Below are 15903 nucleotides of genomic sequence, written 5' to 3'. Positions count from 1 at the left end.
ACTCAAATCAACGATCAGATCTCACATGCCTGCTTGAATATGTCTGACTTTGGTCCTTACAAAATGACAAGACTACAGTATGATAAACCAGATGATAGTTTTAAGCGAGACAATGAGGCATTGTTTACAGAGAAGATTGAGAAACTGGTTTAACAAAAGGGTTCCGTGGACATCTATTGTATGTACAAGAAGGAGATTTACTGGAGATTTTGTAATTTCTACAAGGCTCTTTCCAACCAGCTTCATTAACTTGAAGTAAATCAAATCATGCAGAGATCTGGCTCAGCCAGACAGACATGCCGGGAAAGATAGAAAATGAAGAAGAACAGACGCGAGATGATAAGCTTTAGAATCTTTGGCATTTTTCATAAACATTTTCAAGGTTTTTAAATCTGTATATTCACCCATTTTCCCACACACACTCGCCTATAAATACATTATACATGTACTCTTTATACAAAATTCTGTATATGCATGGGTACACAAGCACACGTGCACACAAAGAGGCATTTTTGTGGCTTTTAAAACCAGGATAATCTTTCTTCTATCCTTCCATTTGCAGCTACACTCAGCTTTGCACAAGCAATACATTCTTTATCCAATCAAGTACATGAAAATGTGCCTGTCCTTACTCAAAGGCACAGTGGGGCTTGTTACTTTGAAAAATAAACTTCTGAAAAATCACTGAATCTGGCTAATAATCCAGTGGAAGATACTCTGGTGTTAGTTTTCCTTCTTCAAATTCATGCAACAGGCCCACAATATTGTGCTACGGAGCCACACACAACTCCATTTGGATCACAGATCCCTAAGCAAGGTCTTACTTGTTCTATCTTTAATTAGATGACTTCCAAAGTCTTTCTTTTTTTGGCAAAAAGAGACATCTCAGGTTTCCTTATTTCTTTGTACTGTGGGTACTACATCAGAGGATGTTGGTGATAACCCCTGCCTGGGAATCAAGAAGCAACTCCAGCTCTTGTACTACCCATGACTTGTTGTGGTGGCAAGTTGCTCGCACAATGTCCTACAGCACCTAAGGGACCAAGGGCTACACTCTCACCAAAATTAAGCAGGTTTACAGATGCTTTTGTGTTTCAGTTTCCCCAGTCAAACAACACGAATAGTGCTGGTTATCTGAAATATATAAAGCAAAAGCACAATAGCTATAAGATTGGTAAGCAAGCAAGAAATCACATTCTCCTCAGAACAGAAAACGGGGTCCTTTCTTCTGGCTTTTGATTGCTCAGTTTCCATATGACTTCACCTTCTGGTCCTCTCCTTCTGAACCACCAGGAAAGACTCCAAGAAGACACCAGTGGTGGGCCAAAGCCTGCACACTATTGCACAACCACATCTTTGGGCACCATGCTGTCTTTCTGCACAAGCACTTGTTTCTTTAAGGCTATAAAGTGTTTTTGTTTTCTCTTGGATCTGTAGTGTTGACCCCTCTGGATTTAGACAGGCAAACAACAGCTATGCTGAAAATATCTGATGAGATGGAATTATAAAAGGCAGTCAACAGAGTCTTTTCAGGTCAGTGAGTTAGCCTTTTCTACAGTCTCTTAATCCTTTCATGGCATAAGGTTCTCATGCGTCCATTGCCAGCAATGGATCTCTGATGATTCCAGTATCCAAAGAGTTAATCACAGGGATGAGATTTAAAAAGAAAAAAAAAGGGGGGGGGAGAGGAAAAAGAAAACCCCACAAGTGCTGGATGAAATATTGAGATACTGTTGGAGCTCCTAGCTCTTTCTGCTAATTATGATAAAAAAACTTTTTAAAATGTACACTGCTTGAACAGAAGATGGGTATCAAAGACTCGTTAATTCAGAGCTTAAACCTTTCTAGGCACAGTGATTTAACTCAGAAAAGAATAGCTTTCATATCTTAATGTAAATCTGTTGGATATGTTAAAAACTGGTTCAGAGCATCTCCTCACATCAGCTCAGCTGATCTGCTACACTAAGCGGAATTATCTCTTCCTACATAAAACAGGGAGTGCTGCCACATCCAGCCTTGTCTCTGCAATCAAAGGAAAAAAATAAAAAATAAATGAAAAAAAAACGAAAAGAAAAAGAGAAAAATGGTGCAAGTTGCACCATCCTCTCCCATTCTCCTCTCCACCCCACAAGCTAGCTCGTACATTCCACCTTGCTCATTTTTTGGGCTATGACTCCATGCCTAAAAGACAACCCAAAAAAGAAACCAAAGATAGGTGTTCATCAAAAACCACATCTTCAAAAGAACCAAGAAGTCTGTGGCAGTGATTCTAGTGTTGTTCTGAAGCAAGAAGGAGGGGAGGGGAGCAGTGTGTGTGCACGTGTGTGCATGGAGGGAGATGCTGCATTCCCAAATTGTGCTGCATCCTAGAGCGCACTCCGTTTCTTCCTAATGGGACTGGAGCTGCTGTATGGTTTCAATTCAGCATACTGCACCTGTAAAAACAAATAGACATGACGTTTGCAGTTAGGTAACTCTAGCTCACTACAGTGTGTGTTAATGGCTCCCCAAGGACAAACCAAGGGAAACTAAGGAAGGTTCAAAAGTAATGAATCATTTTCTAAACACAGGAACATGGGGGATTAATTGCAGGAAGGATTTGAGAAGTCATGCATCATTTCTTGAAACAAAAATATTAAAAGCAGATTTTTCTAATGAGATACATGGGGTTCTACCTGATTTTAGCAATGTAGGGTAGATCTTTTGGGTTTGTTTTGCTTTGGGAGTTGTTTTTCTTATCTTTCTGGAATTAACCTATAAGTTTAATAAACTTCTCTCAGGAGTTTCAATTCAAGTGGATCCCAATAGACAGTAAGATGACAGTTGTCAAAACCATACACAGACCTTGGAATGTTGACATACTTAATCATTTCAAAAAAAGGAAAGTATTCTCCAAAATAGAAGCTGGACAAAGCTGCCTCCACCTTTCAAAACAAATTAATGTGCAATATAATGGTTAAAACATGTGTGATAAACTGACAAGGATGGTGTAACCTCCAAATTGTCTGTTGTGCTAGAGAAAAGTATTCCCACTGAAATCATGGAGAAACTTTGGCTGAACATGCCATCTTTTTCACTCCTCCTCTGTCTTCTGTTCAACACGTGGGGGTTGTAAATGGCTAATGTACAGAACTCTAACTCATTGCAGTACCCCAGTGAAATGCTGATGCATTGATAGCACATAAAACAACGCAGACAGAGGGGCTTTGGAGCTGCCATGGATGACTTTTCACTAGAGTGTGTGGCTCTCACTCAGCCTTGCTATTTTTAGCACCAGTGGAAAACTCTGAGGTTTGTCCCATTCTAGAGACTTTTATCATTCCTCTCATAGAAAATGGTTATCATTTTCCTTGGAGAGCTCAAAGGATCCCAAAATGATAGAAACCACTCAAGGAAATGTTACAAATGTAAATGTTAAATAAAGCATAAATAGAAAAGCAGCTTATCTTTAAACATAAACATTTAAAGGGCATATGCAAACCATCACTGCAAACCCAGTGGCCTCTAGAAGAGCAATGAAAAAAACAAAAATATGCTGAAGCTTAATGTCTCTATGTTTGCTCCTGTTTAGTGTTTTTCCTCCCACCAGCCTGTGGTGAGATTTCTTTGCAGGCATTACTGCTGCCACCAACCAATCTGGTGGCCTCTTGAAATAAATGTCACCAGAAGCTTTTTCCAACCTTCTTTCTACCAGATGCCTTGACACTGCATGTGAGCAATTATATTTCTGTCTCCAACAGCATAAAGTCTCTATAGGTGAGACTGTGATTCCCTTGTTCCCAGGGAGCAGCATCTTACAGGGAAAGTGTCACAATTCACAGAGAAAGGTACAAGGTCAGTGGGATCCAGGGCATCAGGATCAGGGCCTGAGTACACAGATTCTAGTTGATTAAAACAAAAGAAAGAATCCTTTATGTCATGTGGCTTCATTACCCAGCAAGACTATTTTCCCTCCTCCAAAAGAAATAAACAGATCTTGACATTCTAAAGGACTTATTGTTCAAATAATTTCCAGGAAGATAGGCGAGATTACTGAAGACAGTGTTGTTGTTTAAAAGAAATAGGAGAAGAGACAAGACTTGACAGAAATTGAGGGAGGATAGATTCTGGTCAGATTAAAAGTTATAATTCCATAATGGTAGAAGATTGATCTGATCAACCGCAGAGTATTTTATACACATTTCAAGGTTTTCTTTAAAGAAAAAGATGAGCAGAGCATTGTCCAAAGGAGGCCTGAAGCTCAAGCAAAAAGTCACGGAAATAATTCCCCCCATTCCTCCCCCTATCTTGAGAAAAGGGAGAATTCAGCAAATCCTTTTGGATGGTTATCTCTATCAAAGAGACTATTTTTCTCCTCCCTCCGTACAAATACCGGAGCAGAAAGGTGACAGAAACCATAGTTCAGTAACCACGCTGGGTGATTTTCCAGATCATTTTTAAGTAGGTCTTTTCAGGATAATTTTTCTGCAATCATTTTATCCTTCTGACAAAGGATTTTGGCTCCCCTCTCTTCTAACCCTCTTTCCCCCTCCCTTTGTGGATTTTCCCCGATTCCTTATCTCCGTTATTCAAAAGTGCATTGGCATTGTATTCCCCAAGCAGAGCACCCAGCCGCTCTCAGTGCCGCTCGTTGCCTCCGTTGGCAGTGGCCATTCATTACTTACCTTTTGAACATCAGATGGTACCCTGGAGAGGAAATCTAGTAGCTCATTATTGTCGATGGCATAGGGATTTCTAAGCTTCTTAGTAAATTTATTTATGCCTAGAAAAAAAAAAAGGCAAACAAAATAACACAACTCTTTTCTACACCCTTCCTCTAAATTGTTCAGGCAAGGTGAAGAGGAATTCACAAGTAAAAATTAGTGTGAAAACAGTGCCTCAGACTTAAAGCCACACACATGTTCCCTGTCATGTGGAATCATTCACAAATGCCTCCTGGATGAAGGTATTTCTCTACTTTGGGGATCATCTGTTGTCAACAACATAGTACAAAGAGATTGCAGCATGAATTGATTCTGGGGGATACTGTGGGGACAATACACACATTTACAACCAAGACTGCTGTTAAATCTCCTATTCTGCATGACCCAAGACATCCCCTCTCCTCTTGCCCACGCAACTGGAGGGCTCTGAAAACAACTGGGCAGGAAAAGGGCATTTTTTCTTCCAGTTCTTCTGAAAATGAAAGCTTCCCTTCTCCATTGTGTCTTATAGCTTAGCCCCTCTTTGAAGAGCCATGTTTGACAAGTTGGCCATATTATGGTGCTGTGGAAGCTGAAAAACCTTATCAAAAGGTTTACTTTATTTTGAGCTTTGTGGGAATAATGTGGCTTATTAACTGCAGCAAGAGTGCTCCCCATCTCCATGGACTTAGTTAAGATTCAGCTGTCAGAGGTGGTCCCTAGTCTGGACAGAAGATCCATGGGAGTGTAATGTTCATATTATTGTGGAGTTCAAGAGGTCTTTTCTTGCCTTGTATGAGGTCGTCTTCTAGGTGAAGAAAATCAGCTAACCCATTTTAAAGAATAACATAAAAATTCAAATGTAGATTGCCTCTGAGGATCATAATTCAGCATTCAATCCCACTGTGCCCCTGTCCAAAATCTCATAGTGGTTTCCCTGAAAATGCTTTCAAATGTGATGGCTGGTCCAGCCTTCTCCTCTCTCTGAAATGTACCTGCTTCACATCTGAGATTCAGCTTTTAAGCCATATACTTGTAGCAAAATGACAACACAATTTTCTGTGTACCTGATTTTTAAAAACCAGAAAATACCATAAGGTCTTTTGAGGCCTTGCCACAGGGTAGTTGTTTAACACGTATCATATTTGAAGGCCCTGTCACTCCAGATGATGTTGAACGGATGTATAGTTTTCATGTACTCACCATGTCTTCCATACAAGAACAGCAATATTTTGTTACTGAACTTTTTACTCCCAGCAATTTCTCTCCTTCCCTTTTGCCCTTTCTTTTGTTTGATTTAATCTTTTATTTCTTTTTTGTTGTTGCTGACCTAGAGTGGCTTTTTTTACTGCCACCTTCTCATCCCTTCCCTTTTCTGCATCCAGGAGAACCAAGAGAGCAGCAGATGCCTCATCCTCAAAGGGGTAACAGGGGAGTCCCTACAACCCAGAGCCACACTGAGATTGAGCTCCCATGGGTCAGGAGGATTAGCTGCACTATGTTCTCAACCATTTTACCTCAAGACTGAGATAAAAGTTACTACCCTAAATATGACAGGTGGCCATTTGGAGATGAAGAAAATCTTCAGCAGCTGGAATCATAGAATAGTTTGTGTTGAAGGGGATCATAAAACCATCTCATTCTAACGCCCCTGCCATGGGCAGAGACACCCTCCCTGTCTTGGTCGGTCCAAGCCTGGTCCAACTTGACCTTGAACACAGGGATGGGGCACCCACAGCTTCTCTGAGCAACCTGTTCTAGTGTCTCACCACCATGACAGCAAAGAATTTCTTCCTAATATCTAATCTATGTATTCCCTTTTTCAGTTTAAAGCCATTCCACCTTGCTCTATGATGACATGCCCTTGAATGCCATCTCCTTTAGTGAAAGAGAGTAACACCACCAGGAAAGCTTTATTTTTAAAAGCTCCTCTTTTACTTCATGATGTACAAACAATTTCTAACCCATGACAAAAGGACATGCTCAGTGCCTCCCACTGGGTACTGGGCACACTGCCTCTCCTGAATGCAGGGATATTCAGACCCAAAAGGCTCCTGGAGTCCAGGTCTACGTGGCCCAGCTCTGCAAACACATCTTGCCCACTTCCTATCATTTCCCAACTGAGAGGCTCCAGCACCAGGAAGCTAATTACTTTCTTGCAGAAGAACAATAACACTGAAAGTAGCTTATCTAGGCTAATGCTCTTCTTGCGGTGCTGTTAGAAACTTATAAAGAACTCTAAGAAAAGCAAATCATTGAATATCCCAGGGGGGAGAAATGGCAATTTTAAGAAGTTCATAACATCTTTATTCACCTCTAAGCAACAGCAGTTGATTGTCTGTGTAACAGGTTGTTTGATTTCATTCCGCAGACATCTATTGTATTTATCTCATACAAATGAGACACAGTGGAGTACTTACCCCAGATTAAAACAATGTACCTCAGAGGTATAAAATATAAAATAACTGTTGCTGCTGCCAGGACCAAGCAGGCTAGGACAGAGAGGAAAGGCACGGTCCAGTTGAATGTGCTGTAAGGAAAAAAACCAAACATTCCTCCTCAACATTTCTGTTCTTGGACACTGTTTGTACTCTGCTACCCAATAATAATTTAATGACCTCTTTGCAGCGCTTAGCACAGTCAGATATGCTGCAAATTGCCAATCCTTTGGAAGGTGGGCAAGTAGATTCCTACATCTGGATGTTATAATGGATTAAGGGAGATATCTGAGAGGCAGATATCATGATAAGGGAGGAGAAAAGGTGCTCTGTGGGGCTCAGTGAAGTTGTTTGGCATGTAGTGAGTTGTTTTTGTTTCTTCTTGCGTGTGTCGCACTTGTTACACATCTCTGCTCACCGGTCAGTTCTCCATTATTCATGGGTGGATTATCTGATCTGGAGATGAGGCCATGGCACAGGTGTAAACCATCAGAGCTGGCTGCACCAGGCCACAGTGGAGATGACATGAGATGTGTGTCAGTGTACAGCTCAAACGTGGCAGGATGCCAGAGTCAACCCTGACAATAACTTGGAAGGGTTTAATTCTGACATGCTACACCTTAGAAGAGCAGTTAAGAGCCATTTCTCTGTATAACATTAGGGGATAATATCCTATATAAACCTGTCTTTTTTCATATGGAGATATGAAAATACCTCCATGAAAATAGATATATTTCCTTATGTTTTCAAAATTCCTTCATATCTTGTATATAGGAGGCTGGCTTAGTAAGCTGTAGTATTCTAGCAGCAGTCCAAGCTTCTGCAGACTACCAACCTGCTTCAGATTTTTCCCAAGAGGAACACTCTCAAGAGGCTCAGTTACTATAGTATTCCAGACTTTTGTCGCATTGTAGTGAAAACCAGGACTTTATTTCATTCAGCCCTCTTATCTGCAGGCCCACGATGGACTTAAGGTGAGCAGCTACTGCTAACACATTTTTGAAGTGACTTTGTCCCCCTGTGCCCTTGTAAGACATAACCCTATGGCATGCATGAAACACAGAGATTCCTGGACTATTAGAATGCCTTTTAGTCCATAGATGGATTTATGGGTCTGGGCATCTGTTTCATACAATCTGCCTGCTAACTTCATCACATCATGATAACAGGGAGTAGGTAGAAGAGAGAATGAACGTGGACCACTTATCAGGCTATAAAATAAGACGAACTTCCCTTGACAGATAAAATTAATAGGACGCTACAAGAATTACTTTTAAGCTTCAACAGACGTATTAAATATTAAGTAAAGATAGGTGGGAGAGGACCCATCATTATCAATCAACGTAGCTTAAGTTAAAGTAAAAAAAATAACAAACCAGCTCAATTCAGTTAAACTATGAAAACTCCCTGTGATTGTGTAACTGGAGTGACAGACGGAAACTGCAGCACAATTCAGTCTGTCACTTACAAAAAAAAAAACCTTGGTAGCAATTTTTTAATGGTACATCACTGTTGAGTTACAACAGAATTCTTCTGAAATTACATCGGGCATCCACATTAATACCCAATGTGTTCTTTAAGACCATTGTTACCAAAATGAATACAAGAATTAATAGTGTTTAAGTGCTTTGCGTCTTCCTGCCATGCAGCTGGGCAGAACAGTGCCCTGTTCATAGACTGGAATACATCTTTGGGCCACTTCCACCCCAGCTGGGGTGTCCGGCATGGAACCACAACGCATGTGTTTGCTGTATTTTTAGCTTGAACCCAGCTCCTCATTGAAGTGTGGCTTGATCACAAACCATCACTTTGTGTTCAAAACAGAAAACAATGGGGGGTCAATTAAGCTCCAATAAAGACTTAGCTATAAAAGTTTGTGTCTGTTTGTGTGTGGGATTTTTTTTTTTTTTTAGACTCTTCACCTCCCTTCTTTGCAAGGTCAGGAATACCCTGTGCATCTCCCCTTATGAGACCCTGAAAACTCCCTTCGGGCTTCCTCGTGGCACCAGCAGGAAGCAGACAGCTCAAAATGGTAAAGAGAGAAGAGCATCAATGCATTGGTCAGGGACATAAGTGACTGGTAACCCCTGCAGCCAGGTCAGGATGGGGAGGGCGTGGGAAAGGCAACACTGACCATCAATTATAAGAGGAAATGCCTGATACTTCTGTGCCCACATCTTCAAGCAATATGTGTGGCATCCGTGACTCTGTACTCCACCACAAATTAGTAAGGCCAGAAATTTAGGCAAATGTGAAAGCTATGTCAGTAGAACACAAGGCTTCTTCTCTTCTCTATGTTTTGGAGAGGTTTTTGGAATAAAAGACTGTCAGAGAAGAAGCAGTGCTGGGACTGACCAGGTTACCCTGCTGCACCTTGTAGTAATTTTTGGAGTAAGACATTCACCCCACCTTAATCCTCCAGACTCCACTTCACTGTAAATCATGGCTAAGCAAGAAAAAAATTATTACTTACTTTTTAATCCTCTCTCCAAATGATGCTATTTCTTCTAGGATGCTTTGAACAGCTATGATGATCTCTTGGACCATGTGGATTCTCTCAATTAACCCCTTTTTCTCAGATTCCTAACCAAAAAAAAAAAAGAAACCCAAAAACTTTTAGTACATTTGGTATTTGCTAGCATGTTCACAGATATGTGAAGAAAGTAAGATTCCCAGTATCCCAATACTGCTGATGCATCTATGAACTCAAGTATGTTACTGAAGGAAGGAGAGAACACACACTCTGGGTTTACCACATACAATTAACATAAGGACATATAGATGCCTATATTTTCTTCCTCAGCAGATGGGCAGAGGTTTTTTCATCTTCTAACACAAATCAACTGCAGGATCTCAACCAGGATTTCACTGAGGAACCCAGTTGCGTGCCAAGGCAAAAGAGATACTGAGCACCCCTGATGTGGAGTGTTGGCTGCTCAGTGCTCCTCAAGAACAAGAATATTCTTGTGCAGAACTTCTGCACATCACTTTTCTGAGCTTTGTATGCTCCCCACAGCCATGATGTTTTCTGTATATAAATTAGCAGCAAAATAGTGAATGGAATATTTTTTGAACATTCTGTATACAGAGACTTATTGTTTTACTGGGAAAAAAAAAATCAAAGGAAAAAATTTCATTTTCCCTTTACAGCAGCCATCTCTCAACTTCATTTCTTACTGCTTATTTTAGGCAACAACATTACAGGACATTACTACACATGTGCAGAAATAAAAAGGAAGCACAGAATGAATTAAAAATCAAAATGACTTAAATCAGGGTTGAAAATCAGTATACAATTATCAGCATTCAGCATTTCTTTGCCAGCAATCTAACACACATACAGGCATGCAAATTGGTGTGGTTGCAGATATTCTAGCAAGAAATCAGCAAGACATTCACTTATTACAAAATGCAGAGCCCTGGACATTGATTTTGCATCACATTTAGACACTTCAAAATCAGTCCAATTTAGCAAAAAAAAACAAAACCATTTTAAGTCGTGTTTTAACCAATCAGTTCCCAGAGGAGGGAGATGATGGGAAAAAGCATTTCATATCATGTTCTCCATGCTTCTCACCAGTCAGGGTAGTGGAAAGGGTGGCTGGGAATGAGCAAGGGCCAGACACAGGCAGATCAACACTGCTGCAATTCTGCCTCTGTGTTGTCACCCACATTATTTCTCTGTGCAGGGGAGGGTCAAAGGCTACTTAAAGTCACACTGGGCCACAGAGGCGAAGGCTCTTGCTGCAGCCTTTTGGCACTACCATGCTGGGAGAGGGTTTGTGTGTGTCTGAGACAGGGCACCACACTACAGCATGTGCTGGAATAACCTCTGACTCAGCCTTGGATGCTGGGAAGCAGGCAGGGGAATACAGCCCTTATAACACTTTGAATTACTTATTGCCCATTTCTCTTCCCAGTAATTTTTAAGTTTAAAAAGCCAGCCAAAACCACCATGGAGTTATCAAGCTCCAGACATTTGAATATTTGCCTTTAGGTTGCAAGTGAGTGCACAATGAATAGAAGCAGCATTTTAAATAATCACACATTTGGGTGTGAAAATGAGTATTTTTACATTAATAAAACAACCAACAAAAATGAAACCCTTGGGGTGTGAAATAACCCCAGAACAAAATAAATAAATAAATAGTCAGTTTATGTGAAAATAGCACCAAAAAGTCATTTTCACACAGCTCCAGTTATAACCTCGTTAGGCTCAAATGTAAATGACACATTGAAATGATATTTAACTATTCACTCACTGGAATGGTACAACAGTTCCTTAGCCATAGCTGGCTCTTTTTGCACCAAACTTGGAAATAGAAGTTGGGGAGTAGCTCAAGGAAAACCAGACAGGGGGATTTTTATTCTGCCCAAATTCAGATAGAGGGGTAAAGAAACCACTCAAAGTGATATTGCAGGGCAAGCCTACTCTTGCTACCCAGAGCTGCAAGGCAGATCATCTGTCAGCTCTATCTGCATCATGCTGACTTCATTTACAGGTCTTCGATTGAGCTTGGAGATGTGGTGATAGTGCAGTTTAACCAACACAACACAACTTCTGCTGCAGCCATGAAGCAGAGCAAGAAAATAAAACAGAAACTACCAGTCCCTAAGATATAACGACAACTGAATGCCTATGCTTACCTGGTGTGCACGCTAAAATCACCCCTAAACAACAGTGCTTTCAATTTCTAATGCAAAATATGGCCAACCAATGTAAAGACGGAGAAAAACTGGGATGAGAAAGCCTCACGAATAAAATCAAACATTAGAGAGTAAAAGAGGCTGCAACTATCCTTCCAGTATCCACTGCAGTATGTGAGCAGAATCATTTTAAAATCCTGGGAATTTGTCAATATTGTTTCTTTGGTGCTATTGTTTTGTTCTGGAAACCTGCAGTCTAAACACATCTACAGGATGATTAGGTCATTGGTTAACCAAGAGAGAAGGAGACAGATTAAGTCCAGCAAATCAGATTTTCCAAATTATTTAGGTTTTGGAGTGCTGTTTGTGCTTTCTGAAGTGAGCACCTCACAAAACACTGTCAAAAGCAGTAAGATTCCATCAGGATGATAGTCACTGGTCCTTATTTATTAGTAAATGGGCAATTGTCCTACAGAAAGCTATATTTGAATGCTACCATATCTGTAGAAGAGGTAAAAAATAATCCTAAACACATTTTCCACTAAACAGTTTCCCATCTGGGTCCTGACACCCAGATAATTTTTCTCCACCCTCCTCAGGTATCATTCTTTTCTGATTTCTTTTGGATACATTATATTACGCTGTTTAAAAACAGGATTTGGATACCCATGGTTCAAACTCAGAGCTCATAAGCTTTTGCTTGAATTTAAAACAAAATATCCTGCCTGTTTCTGGCATTTTTTCCCCTAAAACCGGTAGCAAAACTTCCATTCCTTCAAGGCCTTTTTCTTCCTTATTTCTTAGCTGATTACAGCACTGTGGGTGGACCAAAACTAGTCTTCAGCCTCTGGGAAAGAATTAACTCCATCAAAATGAATTTACAACTGAGAATTAATTACATAATCAGTGTGTTACTTCAAATCTTCCTTGCATATCCTGATTTAAGAAACCTTCATTTCTACATTAATTGCCTGAACAAAACCACAAAAGGAGGTTTGCGAAAGATTAAGCATGTCAGGGGAAGAAAAACACAACACCATGCAAGACCCAGCAATTTCAGAAATTAAGTCTTTTGTGTCCAGCTAATGTACATCAACTTAAACCTGTAAATGAAGACACCAAACCTCTGCTGTACTGAAATATGTTTCTAGATTTTTCTGTTTCTGAAATATATGGCACTTAAATGCACTCAAAAGGTTACCACAGCTTTGTGATCTCTTTTCATTTCCCTGCCATATTATGCTGCTCCCAGACATTCAGGGAGAGTTGCAAAAGAAACTGTCATGTGACCACAAAATTGAGGTACTTCCAATGTCAAAGACTTTAAAAGTCTGGGAATATGGGGCAGATCAGGAGAGGACATCCACACCATTAACATCACAATTCACAATGGTCCAGAGCTGAGCTTGCAAGGGAAAATCATAAGGCTTATGGAGGAAGAGAATGAAGGCAAAATTCATCAATCGTCTGCTCTGGAGCAAAGACCAAATACAACCCATTACTGCTTCTTCTCTAGCCAAGCATCCATTACTGAACTGAAAGCTTGGATGGTAGAGGACTCCTAACTTCTTTTGATCGTTTGTTTCAATGATTAATAGTTTTCATCTTTACGAAAAGCTGTTTCCTATTTCTTAAATCTATCCTGCAGATATTTTTCCTCTGGATACATCCAAACCAGTAAGCAACACTCCAAATGCACAGACAATTCTTAGTGTTGTTCTCTAAGTGTATTCTAATGTATACTGCAAATACATGTACACGACTAAAAGTTAGGCTTGAAGCCACGAGTAAGTTCTAAATACTTGCTTGGGTTTCTTATAAAACACTTGCAGCAAAGAAACCTTGCATGCAACTTTCAAACAAGTGGTATTCATCAGCAGATTTTTGGCATGCCAAGGGAAACTCAATATATAAAGCTGAGGAACACTTAGGGGCAAAGATGAGGAAAAGGGGAGGCAAAAACATAAATGGGGATTAATGCAAAAGAAGGAAGAAAACAGGATGCAGGCAACTAAGTCAGGAATGAAAAATCTTGAGTATCTTAAGGAGTTGGATGAGTTAGTTTCCCTAGCCTTGGGCTGGCCTAACTTTCAGGATTAGCTTTCTTACAGTAGCTGTCTCATTATGCTACTGCTGCTACAAGCACATTAGGGCAATGTTTTACCAGAATTTATCCAATGTACCAGATATTAATTCCTCAGTGTATTAGCAACAAGCAAGATAGATGGAAAGGGAAAAGACAGGAAAATAGCTCAGGCATGCATGCCTTTTTGCTCTGCTATTATTCTGGGGTTTTTTAGAAACAAAACACGCTGTAGTTATTTAGAAAAAAGCAGAATTAGCCGAAGTTGGATTTAATTTGCAACTTGCTCTGTGCTAGACTACAAAACTCCGACCTTACTGATGTCCAGCAAAACCTGTGCTAAACAACAACTTAAGGCCAAAATACTCGTCCATGAAGAACTTCTGAAACCAAAAAGATTTTATTGGGTATAAACAGCAGACCACTGGCCTCTATTGTCTGCAGGGAACACTTCACTAACAGCTCCAGTCTAGCAGCAGAATTAAGCTCTTGTGGGAGGTGGTAGCCATGGAGTGACAGACAGTCTCTTGGTAGCTAAAATGAATTCCAGACAGAGCTTTGAAAATAGTCACCACAGCAACCTTGAACTGGATCCTGCCTTCAGTGGGAGCCAAAGGCGGCTGAAACGAACCCAGCAATCTGCCTTGCTGAGTCACTGTCTTGCCCTGTGCTGCAATGTCTGCTGCGTGTCAAGGAGACCTTCTCAGCACTTCCAGGAGGATGGGTACCCAGGGAGGATGGCTGCCAAACTCTGAGCAATTGCCTCGTGCAGTCCTGAAACTGTGCATCACAGGATCTTTTTGTTTATTAACACCATGCTGCAAATGTGCCTGCCTGTGGAAATTTAGCGAATCTGAGTGTACTTGAAATAATTACCAAATAGAGGAAATGCAACACATACAGGTCAATTTATGCTCTCAGTTAAAAAGGTGTGAAATCTGGAATAATTCCACCAGAGCCAACAGAATCACTTCAGACTGGTATGAAGGAGAGCACCATCGGCGTTAAAAGGACACGTTTTAAAAGCAATAGCACATCATCCTACAGCTAAGGGTGGGGAATGCTGCCTGAAGGGCAGAAGATGACCACTTCACACCTTGTTCAGTCATGCTTACACTCTCTTTGCTTACATTAGAAGAATTTCATCTGTGCACAGAGGACCAGTAAAAGTCTCCTAAGCCCAACCTGAGAAAAAGGTTATGTGAAAAACCTTAGGTCATAACTCTGTTGCTTTCTCTATGCACAGGCATGAAATGCAGAGGGTTTAAGGATCATTTTCTGTACTTGCTCATGTTTTTGTAGATGTGTAATGTAACCCAAAGTCCCATGGTATTGCTGCAAGTTTTAAAGAAATACCAGTAACCACAACAGAATAAAACACCATTCAGGTGAAGAACGTGTGTGTATGGAGATAAAAACATCATCAATCTTCTTTAATTTAAAAAAGGGAAGAGGAAAGAAAACAAGTTTTTGTCAAAATAAGTGCTTTCCCCTGGAAATATTGCACAACTTAAGAACAATCACATGGTGATTAGACTTAAACTATTGATCATCTATAATCTAGTTAATTACCTTAAGCAGTATGGGGTACAGGAGAAAGATAGACCTATTCACATATCTGGCCAATTTGAAAGAAAATTTAACATTTCAAATAGTTGGAATTTTTAAAACAATGAGAACTCTCTAAGATTTATGTTCTCAGTCCAGTGACCTGCCTAGTGCTACTTACTATTTTTCTAGAGATTTAGAGAAGTTACAGTGTTGGCTTACCTACCTCTAGGTAGGTAATTCTCCCCAAGAGGAGAATTTTAGACTGCCATAGGGCTGCTAAGGTTTCTATGTGAGGAGAGCCACACCACAGTGCCCAGGATATCTAAAGGTCCTCTGCAAGTTCCTCCTTTCAGCTGCTCTCTCCCATCACCCCTAAACCTGTGAATGGGTGGGTCATGATGCTGATACAAGGACTGTGCCAATTTATGGGATGCCTATGGACAAGAGCAGTCCTAAACAATGCTGCAGTGCAAATAAGACATAATAAGAGACTATCTTCCAG

The 15903-nt window shown here is 40.4% G+C and overlaps 1 protein-coding gene across 1 annotated transcript in view; it reads right to left on the bottom strand.

Moving 5' to 3' along the window:
• Nucleotides 1–2366: 2366 nt before the first annotated feature.
• MCTP2 (multiple C2 domains, transmembrane 2) overlaps nucleotides 2367–15903 on the bottom strand; it is a 100729-nt gene continuing 87192 nt past the window's right edge. Inside the window, 4 exon segments of the mRNA XM_009084877.1 lie at nucleotides 2367–2435; nucleotides 4665–4762; nucleotides 7103–7212; nucleotides 9594–9703. Coding sequence (XP_009083125.1) covers nucleotides 2367–2435; nucleotides 4665–4762; nucleotides 7103–7212; nucleotides 9594–9703 — 387 coding nt within the window.

This window comes from Acanthisitta chloris, unplaced genomic scaffold, assembly GCF_000695815.1.
Source record: "Acanthisitta chloris isolate BGI_N310 unplaced genomic scaffold, ASM69581v1 scaffold14801, whole genome shotgun sequence".
Classification (NCBI taxonomy): domain Eukaryota; kingdom Metazoa; phylum Chordata; class Aves; order Passeriformes; family Acanthisittidae; genus Acanthisitta; species Acanthisitta chloris.
This window is presented reverse-complemented; position numbering and strand designations above follow the sequence as displayed.